The sequence below is a fragment of the Furipterus horrens genome, unplaced genomic scaffold, assembly GCF_987537825.1.
Source record: "Furipterus horrens unplaced genomic scaffold, mFurHor1.1.pri manual_scaffold_5, whole genome shotgun sequence".
NCBI classification, from domain to species: domain Eukaryota; kingdom Metazoa; phylum Chordata; class Mammalia; order Chiroptera; family Furipteridae; genus Furipterus; species Furipterus horrens.
In genome coordinates, this window is record NW_028327175.1 from 183208671 (window position 1) to 183228567 (window position 19897).

Here is a 19897-nt window from a genome sequence, read left to right on the forward strand (position 1 = left end):
CTGACCTGGTTTTTAAAAGAAGTGTTTGAAAATACTGTTGAATTTGAATTACTCTGTCAATGGGGAAAATCATGATGCAACTTGGTCTCCGTCTTCCTGCTGAGGCTCTGGAAAATTTTAGAGAGAAACTGGAAAGGACTAGGAGGTAGCAGAGTGCTCTGGGGTGAACATAAGGCCAGGTCAAGCCTGTGCGCGTCCCAGATGGTCTTAAAGCAGCACAGTCCTACAGAACTTTCTGGGATGAGAGAAATGTTCTGTACCTGCTCAATACCTAGCTACTAGTCACTACGGCTGCTGAACAATCTCAATGTAGCAAGTATGGCCAAGAAACAAAATTCAGTTTATTTTTAAACACTGATTAAACTTAATTTTTAACATTTAATCTTTAAGATTTTTAATTAATTTAAATAGCTGTATGTGGCTAGTGGCTACTGCATCTGAGACACAGGTCTAAAGCCTCCATACCCAGCACCTCCTAGTGGGCAGGAAGAGGGGCTGGGTTCATTCAGTGAGCAGCCCCTTGGGTGTGGAGGAGGCGGAATCGCTGGATCTGAAGGCTCAAGGCAGAACCTGTGGGGAGAGAAGAAGGTTTGGAGCCAAGCAGAGGGTCTTATCTGGTTAGAAAGTCTTATCCTTGTGCCCATGGAAGGATTTCAGGAGGGTGTGAAAGACCAAAAACGCTATTAGAGTTGTATGTGTATATTCATGTGTCTGTCTGGGGACAAAGTCTTGCTTTCATTAGAAGCATAAAAGCATCCCTGGTCCCCAAAATAAAATAAGATAAAATAACTCATTGATCTGTCCAAACAAAACTTAGTTCTTAGGGAAGCCTATCCTGATCCCAAAGGATAAGGTTTCCCTACACTATGTTTATGGTACCTTTCTTTGTAGTGTTTGGAATAGTATAAAAGAATATATATATATATATATATATATATATATATATGAACAAAAATCTGTCTTCCCTCACTAAGCTATAAGTCCCATAAAAGCAGTAACCAGATCTGCTTTTGCTCATCAATAAATCTCCAAAGCTTGCCATACTGCCTGAGACAGAGAAAGCAGGCTCTTAAGACTGGACAGACTGAGCACAGAGGAGTGAATGGACAGACAGAAGAAAGCAGGTAAGCAGGCATGAATCAATGAACAAACGAAGAAAAAAATTAGGGGCGTTCTTTACCCTGATAACTGTAATTCTCAAAAACAACCAAATTCCCCCCAAAGTGGATGGCGGCATGTGGCTATATCACTCTTGGCTGCTGTCACCAATCAAAACCATACGGGCATCTTCTTTGTTCCCCTTCCCAAGAAGAACGCTCTTTCCCTCCTTCGTCCCATAGCATGTTGCTCATATCTCAATACAATATTTATTTCATCTACAGTGGACTCATTTCTTTTTAAGTTGACTTTTATTGTTTTTCTATTACAGTTGTCCCACTTTTCTCCCCATTGCTCTCTCCGCCCACCCAGCCCTCCCCTTCTCCCACAGTCAGTCATACAGTGGACTCATTTTCATTTGCTAAAAGTCTACATTCCACGCAACATATGGACTCCTAAAGGAAGAGATCTTGTCCTTCTCAACTGAGTGTCCCCAGCCTATACCATCTCTGCCCTGTAAAAGTGCAAATACGTTGAAGGCCGGTCCACCTGCACCCTGAGCCAGCTTGGCTCACTCACCTTTACACTTCCGGCCTCGCTGCTCACAGCCACAGCAAGGCCGCCAGATGTAGCAAGTGAAAATATAGGACACACAATAAAATGTGAATTTCAGATAAACAATGAAGAACTGTTTTAGTGTAAGTATGTCCCATGCAATATTGGGGGCATACTTACACTACAAAAAAGTTACACATTGTTTATCTAAAATTCAAAATTAATTGAACATCTCATATGTGTGTAGCGGCCCTAATCACCAGATAAAAAAGAGTGTGAGTGGTGGGGGTACAAGGGGGATACCAAATACAAGGTCTTCCCTGTACAGCCCATAGGCTTCAGGCAAGTGTGGAATGGGCAGTTAATGGGTCATCTGTGGCTTCTCTCCCCCCCACCATAAACAGCTCTCCATTGCTCCACCAGTGTTCAAAGTACCCTGTAGAGGACTCGTGAATGCCATGGGTCACATCAAAGAGACGTTGGCTATCCTGGAAGCACATCCTCCCTGTCCTGCCTCCAGCACTGGTTGCCGCGGTGTGTGCCGGAGATTTTTCATTCCCTGGGATCTCCCGAGAGCACCACATGCAGAGCAGGCAAGTCCTGGCAGAAGCTTTGAAAATGATAAGCCAGGGTGATGTTCAGCTTCAAATCTTAGTTTGCACATAGGCTGGGGACAGGGGCTGTGCCGATGTGGACGTGGCAGTGGAGAGAGAGGGAAAAACCAAGATCTACGATGGCATCCTTCACATGCTTCCTGGCGGTGGAAGGGCAGGGCAGGGTTGTCCGCCTCCAGGTTAGCCCCACAGAGGGAAAAGGACACTGGAGGTACCCGTGCTATTCCACGTGGAGTTGGATTTGCACACACTCTCGGCCCTTGGCCCAGTGCCACAGGAGCTCAGGGCCACTTGGTATCACCTTGCACAGGATTCCCAGGTTATAGTAGAGAGCTGGGAGCCCAGAGCTTCCTTGTGGCAGGTACCCTGACCTCTACCAGGAGCAAAAGATACTGTTTGAAGCAGGAGAAATAAGAGAGGTTAAGTGTGGGGAGACCCATACCGGGGACAGGGAAACCAAGTTGTGGAAGGGAAGGGACCTAGGGCCCTCGAAGGGGTAGCCAGGTCCACTGCTACGATGTGAATACTGTGTATAAACCTCCATGTAGTACAATATGTGGCTGTGTGATTAATGATCCGACTGGTTCAGCTCAGGGGTTCTTCACTGGGGGTTCCCCGGGAGGTCTGTAAACACATGACACTGTAAGTAAAATTGTACATACATACTCTTTTTCTAGGGAGATCCACCAGATTCACAAAGGGATCTGTGGTCTCCAGAAGGCCCAGAACAGTGAGCTGGTAAATCCAGCTTAGCAGCTTCCTCTAGGCTGACTTAAGTCAGCCCAGGACTTGTAGGCTTCCAAGGTAGGGCTCCACCAAAACTGGGAGGGGCAAATGATTCTGAGAACAGCCACTTGTGGGCCACACCCCCACCTCCCAATACACTTCCATCCTGCCCCAGTGGCAAGCTCCAGAGAGAGCCATGGCTTACAGGACTCAGGCCACTCAGGCAGAGAGCAGCATCTCAGCTCAGAGTGAAGCTGAGTAAGGAGAACAAGAAAGCAACGCCAGCCCCATCCAGCTGCAGCCCAGCATCCTTGTCACCTGTTAACACCACTAGACAACCAAGTGGGTCACTCACTAAAGACAACCACCAGTCAGAAGAAATGTGGATTTGCTCATTCAATCCTTTCAACAACCCTACTGGATGGGTACTATCTGAATCTTCAATCTACAGATGAGAAAGTAGAGCTAGAGAAGTTATGGAACCCGTCTAGAGTTACATGGTGACCAGTTGCGGGCAATGTACCCCCAGTACCTAAACTCTAAGCCACTCTCTCACACAGCCCTCTCTGAACACTGAGTTCTGAGGGCCACCAGTGACCAGAGACAGGGTTAGCAATGCCATGTGTTCTTCCTCTAAAGAAGCTGCCATATTAAAATCAGTGACCCTGATAAATAAGAAAGGCTTTCCAAAATGCACGCCACTATGTCATCATGCCATGAGTTTTGTAAAATTGGCTTCACAAAGATGCTACGCTTGGCTCAAAGGTTAAATTCTGAAAAGCCATCCCAAGCCCTTTCCCAAGGGCATCTCCAGGGTGACAATGACGCACATGTACAGGCCTGGCCATGCTCATGGCTAGGGCCAGCATATCACACAAGCCATTCCATGCTACATGTCCCCTCCCGACACACAGGAAATGAGCCTTCCAGGCAAGGGAGGAGTGGGGGCAGCAGCATTCATTTCTTGTGAGATTCTGTAATGAGGAAGGGGGTGGGGAACAGAAAAGAAAGGGGGGAAGAAAAGTTCTGATCTGAGAGTTTCTGCTGACTCTCAGACCCCATCTGGCTCATCAATGAGTCCTTTCAGGGTTCCCTCTCCCCAGCTAAGTTATCATTTCCTGTGCAGCACACTGCACTCATTGATGGGGTATCAGCAAATCCCACCAGTTTATGCCGGAAGGGCCCCAGGAGTTTGGACAGGAATTGAGGGGGGAAGAGGAAGAAGGAAGGAGGGTAAGGAGTGGCTTTCAATCCACATTCAATGGGATATTCAATTCCATATTGTTGGATTAAGAGAGGATTTGTAATACAGGAAGCTAGCTCACCTCACAGGTAACATGTTAAGGATAATAGGATAAAATCAGGTACTTGGGGGCAAATATGCAGGCCTGGCCTCTCCAAGATGACTCACCACCAAAGGCCTACAATGGAAGGAATGGACCTTGGTTGAGAGGGCCAGGGGTGGGTGTCTCTTCTTTGTGTTTTTATTGGCCTAAATTAGGCTCATAGCCCTGAGGAAGAATCTAGAATCTCTCGGCTTTCCTATACCCGGAAGGGTGGCTGTCCAACTCACAATGATTCTGCCTTGTCTGGTGCCTGCCCCCTACACAGGGGTGGGCCCCCTAGTGCCCATGTCTGCGCTACATGACCCTCTACCCGAGCCATGCTAACTGGTCCAGAGAGGGCACCTGACCAAGTGGGGTCAATCAGAGTCTTCCCTGAGGTTTTTCAATCTGGAAGTGGCAGGCAGTCAGTCTCTCTGCTGTCAGAAACCACAGATAGGAAATTCAGGAACTGTTGACAGCCAAGTTCCTCAAGCTATGAAGTAACGAAAGCCAAAGACAGTGCCCTGAGAGAAGCAGAGATAAGACAGAGGAAGAGTGACCCTGGTTTCAGGTGTTCCTGGAGCCACTGCCTAACAACCCCTTTTCACCGTACAGTTGACTGCACGAGATTCTCTGGTATGTCCTTCCAACCAAGTCTCCTTTTTGTCTAAGCGAGTATGAGTGTAAAACTATCACTTGTAACCCAAAGAGGCCTAACCAGATTAGCTGGCATCAAGGGACGTGTTTGCAATGGTGCTGTGGAATTCATATCATCATCCCACGGGAACACGCCTGCGTATATTAGAGAGACACACATACTGTCCACGTGGACAGACAGGGCAGCAAGAGCCTTATCTGGTTAGATAGACACAGTGGTACACCCAGTTTGTGTCTCTAGTTCAAGAAATTGCTTATTTTCTGTTTCAGTCTTTTCTGTATGTTTGCCTTTCTTTGCTTGCTATGATGTGGTGGCTTGTGTCTCACCCTGGATGTTTACCGACATGTCTGCTCATGCACACAGCACCCACAGCCATCTTCCTGCCTCTCCACCCTGTTTTCCTACCAGCCAGGCAAAGAGGGTAACAAAGCATGACAGTTAAAGCCATTCGAAGAAGCCAAACAAGCCCCAAGTGTTTCTCTGCAATGTCCTGAACTGAGCCAAGCTCAGCTTGACCATCCAAGTCCCCTCATCTGTCCCTCTGCTCCAACCAAGACTCCGACCCTGACAGCTCCGTGGGAGTTCTCTGAATGAGTGAGAACATGAGCGAGGCCAGCCCTCAGCATTTGGGTGAAGTCTATTTGTCAAACAGGCACTGCCCTTGGTATTGTGTCCCCCTTTTATTTCTGATGGGTACACAGGTGGAACTGGGCACCATTTGAGCTCAGGCCAACTCACCTGCAGGTCAAAGAACTTGCTGTACCTCCGGTAAATGGTCTGGGATGTGGAGTCAGACCAGGTCACGTTGATGATGTATACCTGTGGGATAAAGTAAGAGCAGGTGAGTGGATGACTAAGGCTGGGCTTCAAGTGGTAGCAGGCACCATTTAACATGACTGGACCATTCTTTTTCTCATCTCTGTCCCCAGGGCCTAGGACAGTGTCAGGTACACAAAAATGCTACATATATATGTCTAAATACATACACACATATACATCTAGAGAGGTACTCAATAAAATGCTAAGGATGATTATTTTAGGAGAGTAGGATTACAAGGTTTTAATTTCCTTCTTTTAATTTATATGTACTTTATACAATGAACATAAAATTGGGGTTGTTAAGAAATTTAAGTAGCTAATTTCCACTGGTTCTCAAACTTCAGGATAAATGAGATTTCTGCAAGGGACCTTTCATAGTTGCAAGTGCTGGGGCCCCACCCTCTGAAATTCTGCATAAGTAAACTTGGTTTTGGGGGTTCAGGCATCTACATTTTTTTAGTTTAATTTTTATGTAGTAGTTGTAGGTTCATAGCAAAATTGAGTAGAAAATACAGTTTCCATACGCCCCCTCCCTCCACCCACATGCACAGCCTCTGCCATGATCAACACCCCCCACCACAGTGGTACATTCGTTGCAACTGCGGATCTACAGTTTTAACAAACCACTCCAGGTAATTCTGCCACAGCTGATTCTCAGAACTTGCCTGGAAAACCATTCAGGAGACCACAGCATTTCAGAAAGGTATGATTCATCTCTATCCCTAAATCTCAGCTCAGTGCCTGGCACAGAGCAGGTGCTCAGAAAACATTTTGCAATAAAAAGGAAATTAAGCATGGAATGGAAATTTTAAATTATTAGAGGCTGTTCAGGAACCTTTATCGGTGGCAGTTACGCACTACACCCGGGCATCAGAAAGAAGACACTGAAGTGGGTAAAGGAAACAATGTGGCTGATTGAGCAGTAAAAGGCTACTAAAAGTACATTTATAATGCCTTTGGTACCTGTTCTAGACTTGTCACAATTCAACTCTGAATATTCAACTGCAGACCTAGAGAAAACTAAGAGCTGGGGTTTTGAACCACCTATGTTAAACCATGGTTCATAGGTCTTGGAATTTCTAAAGCCACGTGTGCCAGGAGAACAATCCTAAGACAGGTACCCATCAGAAAAAAAAGGAGGACACAATACCAAGGGCAGTGCCTGTGTGACAAATAGACTTCACCCAAATGCTGAGGGTCCAAGGATGGAAATATTTGTTAACCTTCATTGGACACTTTTTCAGGATGGGTAGAGGTCTATCCTACTAGAACTGAAGAATACTCAAAGGTAATGAAAGCCCTACTGAAAGAAGTAGTTCCTTGCTTCGGCATACCTGGCGGCATCCAGAGCAATAACGGACCTGCTTTTGTTTCAGAAATTACATGGAAGGTTAGTAAATTGTTAGGAATCAAGTGGTGACACCACACAGCATGGAGACCTCAGGCTTCTGGGTAGGTAGAGTTTTGCATCTTGAAGAAAAATGTAGTCAAACTGTGTTAAGAAACTCATCTCTACTGAGATCAAGTGTTACCTCGAAGTGGGATTCAATCGAGTCCTTATGGAATTGTGTACGGGCAACCATTTCAGGCTATGATTGGGATGGGAGATATGTATGTAGAGGAAGGTAAGAACTATGTACAATATTTAAGTCGGACCATAGCTGTGATTAATGACCTTAGCTGTATTAGAGATCCCTCCCCTATAGGTTCACTACATAGCTTTGAGCCTGGAGATAATGTGCTACTCAAGACTTGGAAGATAGGATCCCCAGAAAGCCAACTAGAAGAAAAGTGGACTGGAACGTATGTCAAACAAACTTTCATTTCATGTCTTGTAGGTGTATGTACTCCCCTGGAAAAACAGCTAGGGGTCTATGGTAAATCTAAAAGACAGAGAAATGTTTTCTTTAAAAACGCTAATGGAGCTCCAGCTGGAAAATGTGGAACTTTTGTCAATTGTACTAAAAACTGTTTCAGATGCATTGCAACAACACCACGAATATATCTTATGCCTTTAGTCACATCAAATTGCTGGTAAAAAGGCTTCTAATATGTGGAAGGACTGTTTATTCAAGAGCAAAATAATTTTTAAATATTCTTATCTGCTTTTATGTTTTGGTTTGTATTTTTCTAATTAAATTAATCTGGTAGAAATAAAGATGATTAAAAACCGACAGTGGGGAACGATAGGGGAACTCAAGAGTTAGATTTCAGCTTCAGTCATATTTGATAGGATTAAGTGATTAAGGCCTGTGGAAAGCTGCTATTCCAGGACCTGGACTCCAGGAAGCTGACAAGCATCCAACCTTGTGCCCTATGGGTCTGCAGGCGGTGGAGATGGTATCCAGCCATTGTGTTCCTGGGAGGGAAGCTGGTGATGCAGGTAAAGAGTTGCTGATCAACAGATAAAGAAGTACCAGGGATACTGCCCCAGGACTGCAGCTCTTATCCAATTGACCTTTTTTCCAAACTCCTTACCTGCCCTTTCTTCTCCTTATAAAAAGGTCGGCTTGATATGAGATGTTAAGATGGTTTTTGAGGGTATGTAACCTACCGTCTTCTCAGATCACCAGCATCTGAATAAAGTGCCCATAAAGATTTGTAAAAACCAACACATTTTGCTCTGTTGAACAACGAAACTGACCCTCTGGATGGCAACAGATTTGCAGGAGAGATGTTGGTGCATGGAAGATTGGTCAGTGTTTCAGAAATAAAGGCATGTCAGGGACTCCACTTCCAGTGTCACCTCCGTCCCCAAGCTCAGTCAGGCTCTCCGAGGCTGCTCCTCAGGGGGCTCTGGAAGGCTCCCTTGCTCAGGAGGTAGGCGGGGCTGCTGGTGGGAGAAGGAGAGCAAGTCCCCTGCCTACACAATGTGGCTTACTGCTCCTACCACTTTTGTCCTTTTACCTGAACCCTCGCCAAAGGCACACCTTCCTGGGAGAGGCCTCAGTTAGAGGAAAAGTTCCCCTCACCTCAGAGCTGTTCTGCTGAAGGAGAATCACCTGGAAGCTTAATAAAAATTCATATCTCAGGCCTCTGTCTAGTAATTTCAATTCTGTGGTCTGGGGGACTCCACCAATGAGTATAACAAAGTGGGCAGAGAAGCTGGGGACCTCGACCACTGTGAGAAGGAAGAAACATTAGCAAATAGGAGTAGCATTTAGATACCTTGGCATCCGGGTAGCGGACTCTGCCATGAAGCAGAGCTGTCTTAGTCTGCTTGGGCTGCTCTAACAAAACACCACCTACTAGATGAACTAAACTATAAACATTTATTCTCACAGTTATGGAGGCTGGAAGTCCAAAATCAAGGTCCCTGGTGAGGACCCATTTCCTGGCTTGCAGATGACCACCTTCTTGCTGTGCCCTCACATGGTAGAGAGAGGGGGCGCTCTGGTCTCTTCCTCTTCTTATATGGGCACTAATGCCAGCACTGGGGCTCCACCCTCATGATCTCACCCAAACATAATTGCGTCCCACAGGCCCTAGATTGATAACATCACACTATGGATTAGGGCTTCAACAGTGAATGTAGGGAGGAACACAGATTTGGCCTGTAGCAAGGGTTTTGCATGAAGGAGTGTGAGGCTTTCTGTTTGGTTGCTCAGTTAACAGCCAAGGAAGTAAGCTCTGAATCCAGGCCCTTCTCCCCTCTGATCTCTAAGTCACAGAGTTCGCTTCATGCCGGGCAGAGTGTTTGTTCTGAAACGCACCCAAGGAGAGAGCCACCAAGCAAAGCAAATAGAGCTAAGTGATGCCAGCCTAAGATGGGGTATTTAAGGCATGTTTTAAGTGATCCCGATAAAAAAGAACATAAATAAAATAAAATGCCATCCCTTTCCTCACGAACCCAAAATAAGCTATCGACTATTATAATAATAAATAGATAGAGATATGCTGTGCTTTATATCCTATAAACATATATCTCATACAATAAATTGTAGAAACCATTTAGGTACTGCTTACTACATGCCAGCACAGTGTAAAACAGTCATATGCATTAGCTCTGTAACCTCCAGCTTAATAAGGCAGCTACCATTGTTATCCCCACTTTGTACAGGAGGAAGCCACGGTTCAGAGAAGCTAAGTAACTTGCCAAAGTTCACACAGGTAGAAAAATACAGAGCAAAAGACTTGAACCCAGGTCTAGCTGAGTCCAATCCCCATGATTTAAACCATACTAGACTATCTTCCTATGTGTAGATTTAGAAAAGTGAATATTTAAACCAAACTACTTGATCAGAACTAAATGACATCTTTTTAAGTAAAGCTTTAGATGGTCTGAAGAGTCTGTACATCCCTTGCTTTGGGGGTGAGCCTAGAGGAACATGGGGGAGTTACGTTAATTCTGAGAGCCTGAGACCAAGAAGAGACAGAACTTGGGGCCCAGGCAGAAGTCAACGGTTAGGAATGCTACAAAACCAGACCAACACCGAGGAAACCCTCATATACAACTGGCTAACGATGGCAGGATGCTCTGGGATTTTCACAGGGGCTATAACCCACCCCATCCCCTGGCTGACTCCCAAATCCTGCCAGCTGTACCTGCCCGCCCACCTGCATCCGCCGCCCTTCCTGCAGGTTCTGGGCAGGGAGCAGATGCTGGGCGTGCCCAGGTGCTGCCTTCCTGACCTCTGCCTGGGTGGATGCACCTCTAGGAGGCCTCATCTGCAGGCCATCAGACAGCAGCCTACCTCCCTCGCCAGCCAGGCAAGGCTCAGGGGAAGGGCTTCACTGGGACCTAACATATTCCAGGCTCCATCCTCTCTAGTAATTAGAGGCTTCGCTTCACCTCCCAGGGAGAATTAATCCCAGGCTCAGAGCATCTGGGAGGTCTCTCCTGTAGCAGAGGAGGAATCTAGGACCCAGGAAGTAGATCTGTCAAAGAAGAAGCAGAGTCCAGTCAGCCTTACCTGGGTTTCTCTCAGGACTCTCATTATTGGCTATGAGACCTCAGTGCAGCCTCTCAGACCCCCAGGCTCCCGCCGGATTCAAAAGGCTTTCGGGACTGACTGCCCTGATCAATTACACTGGTTATCATCACGGTGTGCTCACCTGCTTAGTGGCAGAGCAGACAGGAACCCAGACCAGTTTCCAGTCTGTGACTGACCAGCACATGGCCAGAGAGCATGCCTCTCTTGGAAAAGTCCTTTCCTTTTTACTCTTCAGAATAGTTGAAAAGTCACTGGGAATCACCTAGATCTAATTCTTGACTTCAACCCACACAAAAGACAAGCCCTGTAGAAAAATAGCCAGAGGACAGGGGTGAGGGGAGGACTATCCATGGGACCCTTGTCAGCCACAGCTACCAGGACAGGACAGACCTGTGCTTCCCTTCAAACATACTTCTCTCCTCATGAGACAAAGAACTGCTCCTGCTAAAGGGGGAGGGGCAGGTGGAAGAGGATACAGGTGATGGAAGGAGACTTAAATTTACACACAATACAACATATAGATGGTGTATTACAGACATGTACACTTGAAATCCCCCTGGCTGGTTTGGCTCAGTGGATTGAGCGTCGGCCTGCGAGCTAAGTGTCGCTGGTTCTATCTTCCAGTCAGGGCACATCAGAGAAGGAAAACTCTGACTCCAAAAAACCTCCGCTGCCTTGCGGCATACCTCTTCAGGGGAAAGGCTAAGGGAGTAAACCCCGACAGAAAATCCGGAGCCGGAGTCCCTAAGGCGGTTTGACGTTGTAGTCAACACCGGCAACTCCTGCGGCGCACCTGAAGCCAAGCTGTATTGACTCCGTCTTTCCCTTGGACCCTTCAGCTGCGAAGAGAGGGGGGGTCTGCTGCATGGGCAACAGCAGACCCTCCATATCACCCTGCCCAGGCTCTGTAGCTTCAGCTTCACTGGAGAGGACACTCCAGCGTCATCGCAAGATGTCGATTCAACACGGGAGGAGACAGATACCGTGTCACTCCCGAGTCGGACTGCACAGCCATTCTCGGCGGTGCAGATAGACTCTTAAGAAGCTACACCATTGTCTCTTGAGACGGACGGCTGCCGACGACGACACTTGAAACTTCTATTTTTATTAACCAATGTCACCCCAATACATTCAATTAAAAAACGTTTTTTAATTGCTCCTGCTAACATTTTGTACTTCCTCAGGGCATGAGGGAGACTCCCATGTGGGGATGGGGAAATGAACCCATATTCCCAGGTTCACCCAAACCTCTGGGATTTGGCAGAGGTCTCCAGAGCCTACCCTCCTGGACCGTCTGAATCCTGAGCTGAGGAAATGGTCAGAGGCCTTCCTGGAGATGAGCCCAGAGATCTGAGGCCAGTCTCCAGGCCCTTTTCTCTCATGTGAGCAGGAGGCACCTCTGCTTTCTCCCAAACCTTGGACATCCTAGATTATCCCTCCAGATGAGCAATGGGTGCACAAAATTCCAGCCCAGCCTGCATGCCCCCTCCTCCCCACATCAGAGTTTCTCACGCCTCCCTGAGCTGGCGCTGGAAACCCTAGCGATAAACTACAGAGAAAGAGCAGGTGGAGGGGAAGGGGGACAGGGCAGAGGTCATCTGAGAAAGCCAGCTCTGTTTACCAGGGCCCAGATAAATGTCTCTGGTCACAGGAACAGCCAAGATAACATTACCCAGCAGCTGTATCTCCAGAAAGGTTTGCAACTAAACACCCTGCTTCCACACACTTCGGAGTTATGTTTCCCAGATGAAGTTTCCCTTCCTTCTGGATTTAAAAAACCCATGGATTCTATTTATCCCGTCTCTAGGCATTTAGGCAGATGGCAGGCGTCTCGGAAGCCTCACTACAGGTCAGCAACTGCACCCAGCTTTCCTGGAGAGGAAGCCCCGGAGTCTCGTGTCCCCCTGCCACGCTCAGCCTCTACAGAGGAGGATCTCCACCACAGACAGACAAGGCTACGGAAACACCCACCAGACATGCACACAAGGTTCAGTCCCACCAGCCCACCCACTCTGAGGCCGTCTTAGGCCGCCTTCCATCTGCTCAGCTCATTAAGCTCGGAAGTGTCTGAGGCTTCCGAGACTTCCACAGCTTCCAAGCCTTGCTCCTTTCAACAAGAAAGCAGCCTTGATGCACATCAGGCCCGCAGCTTGACTCCGGAGCACAGAGGAGGGAGCGCAGCCCCATTCCTGTGGAGGGATGAACGTGATCGGACCCAGGCTGCGACCGATGAACAGCACAAAGCTATGGCCCAACCAGTCCTAGAAGACCTGGGACCTGCCCGTATTTAATTAGAATGTGCCAGCAAGTACCTGATGTTCAACTTTGCTGCAGGGAAGTACACCGAGAGACAGAAGTTAGCCACTGTGGAGGAAACTGTATCTTGTGGCACTGTGGCTCCGTCTACTGAGGAAGGCCTGGCCAGCCGCCCCTGGTGCCAACCTTCCTTCATCTGCTCACACCGCCATAGGGTGGAATCAGTGGGCTAGGACTAGGGCTGTTGATTTAGGGAGCAGCCACCACTTAGAAGTCTGGACTTGGAGGGCCACTTCCACCCCAGCATGCACACGCACAGGTTGACTAAGGGTTAACTGGTTCTCTGAGCACCCTATGCCAGGCTCCCTCTGTACCTCATATTTATGGGGCAGTCAGAGTATCAGGGAACCCCAGGTGAGCTCTGGGCGGAGAGGGGTGTGGGCTGGCAGAATGCTCCTCCCAGAACCATGTGTCCAGCAGTCACCGCCCAAACACAGGGGCTGCAGCTGCAGACCATTTGGCCCTCCTCAGGGAAAAGGGCTTTTTATAGGTGCACGGAGGAGGGGACAGTCACTCAGCTCCTATGCAATATCAAACAACTTTGAGAGAGTTTTTCGGGCACCTATCACACTCATTGCCTGCTGTTGTTTGCATGAAATCATGGGCCTTGGTTGTTTGTTTAACTTGGAGGGCAGAGCGTAGACAAGAGGGTCCAGAGGAAGCCTCCATATCACTGGGGCCTCCATTTATTATTCTACAATATGGGGACAAAGGTACGTCACTTTGAGCTGTGGTGAGGATTCCGTGAGCGAACGCTGTACGTCTCCCTACCAGAAGGGAAGCTCAGCACAACGTCGTATACCTACGAGGCACTCACTTCATGTCCACCAAATAAGTGAAGGAACGAAGCAACCAGAAAATGTCTAATGCTTAGCTGGTGCCAAGCTAAAGATTCAGGCCAAGTCCCCAGCCTCCTTACAGCTCAGCTGGGGCAGCCAGACTCACACGGTACAAGGTGGAGGGATGGGGTGCCCAAAGGTGAGGCTCAGAAAGGATCCAGGGCAGTGTTGGCATCGCAGAGAAGGAAGAAGGCGTTAAAAGCATTTGATGGGTTGAAATGTTGGTTCCAACACTTCCACGCTCTCTGAGTTGGGGTTTCCTTAGCTGCAAAGTGTGGCTCACAATGGGAGCTTCCCTTCAAATGTGATCATGCAGACGGGGTGCTCAGCACAGGCAAACAGTAAGTGCCCCATGCACACTAGCGATTTAGACATCCAGGCAGAGGGAGTCAGTGAACTGGCTTGTTTCCATTGACCATGGGATAGGCTGGGAGTAGGAAAAGAGCACCGAGTGGGGAAACAGGGACAAGAAAACACACACACACACACACATACACACACGGAGGCAGTGGACCTACCACTAATAACAAGCTGGCCTGGAAAAGTAGAAGAGCAAAAATAACTCTGTTGCCCAAGCAGGGAAAACAATGGCCCCCTCAGGAGTACCTCTCTGAAAGGATTGGTGAGCTGGGGCAGGCCCCTCTGAGTCAGAAGCATTTTTTTTATTCTTTTTCTTTTTCTTTTTTTCATGTTTCCTGGAGGGGAAATGAATGTATAAAGTATGAGCTCCCAGGATTTCCAAACCATACAAGGACCATAAGAAAAGGTTCAACATCAAAGCTTGGTCCTTCTGAAAGTCACCAGAACTAGGAGAGTAACAGCAGGAAGAGTCTATTTTTACCGACTTTTTTCTTATATGTTTCTTATATTGGTTTCGTTAGGAGTAACAATAACAATCATGCCCATTGATTGAGCACTTACAATGTCCCAGGTATTGCAAAGCACTTGATTCCGATGATCTCATTTAATCCTTACCGTAATTCTATGAGGAAGGTTTTGTTAACGTCGTCAGTTTATAAATAAAGCGACCTAGAGGGGTAACTGATCTACCTGAGGTCAGATCCGTGGCATGTGCTGGAGCTCAGGTTCAAAGGTGGCGTTGGCTCCTTGGCCTGACCACTCTGCCCTCCTCAATAGCTACAAAAGAACAAGGTAGAGCCCCTGCCACAAGGGTTTGCCCTCGTGATTCACTCTGCTGCTCTGACACCTGTTGTTTCATGCATGGGGGACTAGTCAGGACTGAGGCCACCCGTATAGCGGGCGGGTAAGGAACCCTCAGTGGAAACCAGTGCTCTAATTTGTATGGTTTAGACTCAATCAGGGCGGCTACGTGAAAAGTTGTCACTCTCTGAGCCTCCATCCCCCATCCAGAAAACAACGGTAGTAACACCTGCCTCGCTGTGAAGGTCACTGGGAACACGAGTAGAGACACAGTCACTGTTCAATGAAGGTGACCCCTGCTCCCCTCTTCCCCTTCAAAGTGCCTGGCACAGCCTTTTGCACTCTTGGAATTTCAGCCGCCTCTCCCCTAGAAGTTTCTGGACTCACCAGTTAGCCCTGGTTCTAGGGAGAAACCCACTTTGGGTTTCCAAAGCTCTAGGCATGGTACCTGAGGACACGTGGTTGGACCTCTGTACCTTCCTCCCTCCAACTCTGCCTCCACCCTCTGGTCTCAAGCCACCTTATCAGAGCAAATGAGTCTGACCACCTTGAACCAGCAGGTGCTCCTACGAAAAGGCCCAGCAATGGGCAGTGCACTTCTTGGGCAATGCCTAGGAGCCCAGAAGGTAGCACGGTGCCAAGACTAACAGAAGGAGGCTCACCCTACTGTGGAAATTGAGAAAAACTCTAGACGTACATTGACATTCTGGAACTAGAGTCCTGGAAACCTTAAACGTATCCTCTCCTGAACTGTAAAAAGGATCATGCTCCTGGGCTTCCATGGGCTTGGATGCAGCCCAGTGGATCTAGGAAAGGGTTAGAAAGGACAACTGTCGCCCACACACACTCCCAAATCAATGACTGACCTGGGCCTGCTGACCTGGATGCACACATCCTGTAAACGTGCCTCACCCCATCGTCACACCCTGGGGAGCAAGGCAAAGGTTAACACACACAGTCTGGTTTCCTCTTCCTGGGAAACACAGCCGCCAGGCAAGGCCAGAGGCCAGCACCCCCTCCCCACACAGCCTGCAGGGGGAAATGACCCCACCGCTTCCTCCCCGCCAGCTGCCACGCTCACACCTTCCTCTGTGCTGTGCTCAGCAAAGCTCAAATTTTGACACGAGGCAAATAACTGTCATTAGGTATCTTATTGCATGGTGTAGACTGAGACAATCCTTTTGGAGAGCATTCTGGCAATCTCTATCCCAAATTTGCCTTCCTGTTCCCTCAGCAATTCCTCTCTAAGAATTTATCCACACAAGTGTGTTTATGTGTGTGTGTGTGTGTGTGTATATACGTGTATGTGTTGATGTGTAAAGATGTGCATTGCTGCACTGTTTATAACCACAAAAAGTGATGAATATTGAATGTCTATTGATTTTAAAACAGTCAAATTATGATCCATACATGTGTTAAAGATAAGATGGGTCTTTCTGTGTCTCTATGGGAACATGTCTACAGGATAGAAAGGAAAAAAAACAGTTTACAAAACAGTATGTATACAATATAATTAGATTTGGGGGGAGGTATGTGTATGGGAGTCTGTGTATGCACACATACATGTACATTATAAAAATCTGGAAAAACACAACAAACCGATGTTAGTAGTTATTTGGGTTAAGATAAGGAGAAATGCAGTAGTTTCACCTTATATAGTTTGTACATTTCTTTATTATTTTATTTCTTTTGTGTATGGCTTTCACAATTTAAAACAAGATTCCATCTTATAAAACATTGTGTCCTCTTAGCCTGTTCTCTGGCTAATGCCAGCCTTAGAAACCAAAGTCTGAAACCCTGTCTACACATACAATTACCCGGAGTGCTTTAAAACACTACTCCCACCCCGCACCATTGAAATCAGAGTCTTGGAAGGTGGGGTGAACCCTGGTGGTTCTCAGAGCTCCCAGGTGAGTCTACTGGTTGTTCCAGGTTGAGAACCACTAAGGTGGACCAATACAAAACCGATCACTGGACTAGCTGAAAAAAATACTCTTTAGATAGAAAGCAATATTACAGTGCAATCTGGGTTATGAAGAGTACATTCTGCCTTCAAGAGGTCTAGTTAGGAAGTTTGTAGTCAGTGCTTTTTCTCAACCTTCTGCCTCTGGTTTGGAATTCACAGGCTCAAATGGGGAAAAGGAAACAAGGAGACTGGGGTGCATTCGTTCCGAGCTGTAGCTCTGCCTCTGCGTTCTTTGGCAGCCTGTGGCCTTCCCCACTTCCGTGGGGCCTACATTGACTGAGGGGTCAGAGTCCAGCTCTTCTTGGCTCCAGGAGGAACAGCTGAAAGACTTATTAGAGGTGCTGAGCCCAGAGAAGCATCCGGGAGACACGCGACAGCTGGTTCCAAACATTTCAAGGACTATCAATATGGGAGGTTCAACTCCAGCTGTAGCCAAAAGAAGGCGATGGATAGTAAGTGCAAATTACAGGAAAGCAGATCTTTGCCCAGGGTCAGGAAGAAGTTTCCAACCAGAGTTGCCCGAGGGTGGAAGGGCTGTCTTGTGAAATAATGGGATTGTCAGGGCAGGAGCTGAGTGACCACCTGTCTATGATGTTGCTGGAAAACCCTTTCCACTCAGCCCTCCAACTTCCAACTCCATGAGGCCAGCAACACTTAGAAATGTTTTAGCAAAATCCATTGGGAATTCGGCTCCTTCAACAAAAAGTTTTCTGCTCTCAACAGATGAAGCCCAAGCAGCAGCTGAGTGCCAGGCCCTGCACTAGGTGCTGGACATCCCTGCAGGGAGCCAGGCAGTCTGTCCTCAGGACGCGCATGGGAAGTATCAGACATACATATAATCATCTCTGATGGTCCAATGAAATGGAGAGCAGTGACAGAAGCTGACTGCAGTGAAGGCTGCTACTTTAGGCAGATGGTCATGAAAGGCCTCTCTCAGGACAGAATGTTTGAGCTGAGACCTAAATTCAAAAAGCAAAGCACTACTTGCCAACTGGGGGCGGGGGGTGGGACCTCAGTTTGACTCGATCAGAAGGGAACCCCACCTCACATCATCTATAGAAATCAACCCAAAATGGATCAAATATCTCAGTGTGAGCAATAAAACTATAAAAGTCTAAGAAGACAGCATAAGCACAAATCCTCATGAACTTGGACTAGTGAGTGGTTTCTAAGATACAACACCAAAAATGGCGATCAAAAAAGAAAAAGATAAATTGGAGTTCATCAAGACTAAAAACTTTTGTGCTTCCAAAGACACCAGCAAGAAGGTGAAAAGACAATCTACAGCAGCGATTTTCAACCCGTGTGCTCCTGCACACTGTTGTGCCACAAGAAATGTTAAAACATGCAATACCTGGCCCTGGCCAGTGTGGCTCAGTTGATTGGAGTGGCGTCCCATACACAAAAAGGTTGGGGGTTTGATGCCTGGTCAGGGCACATACCTAGGCTATTGTAGGTTCAATCCCTGGTCATGGAATTTAAGGGAGGCAACCAATCGCTGTTTCTCTCTCTCTCTAAAATCAATAAACATATTTTTTTTTTTAATGTAATACCTGACTATTTAGTCAGGGGCACTGACCTCTTTTCCCTTGGATTGTCAAATTTAAAAAATGACAACATCTAACACAACAATAGCTACGTGGTATGAATGAATCAAAATTATACCTATTTTTTTGGTCATACTGGCAAAAAATATTTTTTGTGTGTGCTGCAGAATTTTAGTAAATAGTTTATGTATGCCAAGAGATGAAAAAGGTTGAAAAATACTGATTTACATAATGGAAGAAAATATCTGCAAATTATGTATCTGATAAGTAACTTGTTCTAGAATATATAAGGAACTCAGTAATAAAAAGATAAATAACCCAATTTTAAAATGGGAAAATAATCTGAATAGACTTTTCTCCAAATAAAATGTATGAATGGCCAATAACACATGAAGAAATGCTCAACATCATTAGCCATCAGGGAAATGCAAATCAAAACCACAATGAAGTACCATTTCACACCCATGAGGATGAATATAATCAAACAGACAGATAATAATAACAAGTGGTGACAAGGATGTAGAGAAATTGGAACCTCCATACATTGCAGGTGGGAATGTAAAATAGTGCAGCTGCTATGGAAAACAGTCTGGCAGGTCCTCCAAATGTTAAACCCAGCAATTGCATTCCAGAGTATCTACCCAAGAGAAATGATATGCATGTCCACACAAAAAACTTGTATGCCAATGTTCATAGCAGCATTATATTATAAAATCATGTATTTATATTATGTTATATTATATTATATTATATTATAACCAAAAAGTGAAAACCCAAACGTCCACGGCTGATGAATGGATACATAAAATGGTGTGTTACAGTCATACAACAGATGATTACTCAGTTATAAAAAGGAACGAAGTTTTGGTATCTGCTACAACATAGATGAACCTTGAAAACACCATGCTCAGTTAAAGAAGCCAGATGCCAAAGGCCACATAGTATATGATTCCATTTATAAGAAATGCCCAGAATAGGCTTAAGGACAGAAATAGATTCATGGTTGCCTAGGACTGGAGGTGGCAACATTGAAGAAAACGGGAAGGGACTGTGAATGGTGTTACTTCTTGGAATGATGAAAATGTTCTAAAACTGACTGTCATAATGGTTGCACATTATCTGTGAATATACTAAAAACAATTGAATTGTATGCTTTAAATCGGTCAATTGTATGGTATGTGAATTACAACTCACTAAAACTGTTTTTAAAATATTAGAAGGGAAAAGATGTCACTCTTGATTAAGAAGTTCTTACTAGGAAGGACTCCATTTTTCCATTTTCTCAGCCTGCCTAATCCTACTCAAGACCCACCGCCTTCTAGAAGCCTCCCTGGACTCC

At 46.5% G+C, this 19897-nt stretch overlaps 1 protein-coding gene across 2 annotated transcripts in view; it reads right to left on the reverse strand.

Moving 5' to 3' along the window:
* Positions 1-19897, reverse strand: part of SH3PXD2A (SH3 and PX domains 2A) — a 220794-nt gene that overhangs the window by 165554 nt on the left and 35343 nt on the right. For both annotated transcript variants that reach the window (XM_090278545.1, XM_090278546.1), the window contains exon 2: positions 5715-5795. In XM_090278545.1, coding sequence (XP_090134671.1) covers positions 5715-5795 — 81 coding nt within the window. The remainder of the gene's footprint in view (positions 1-5714; positions 5796-19897) is intronic.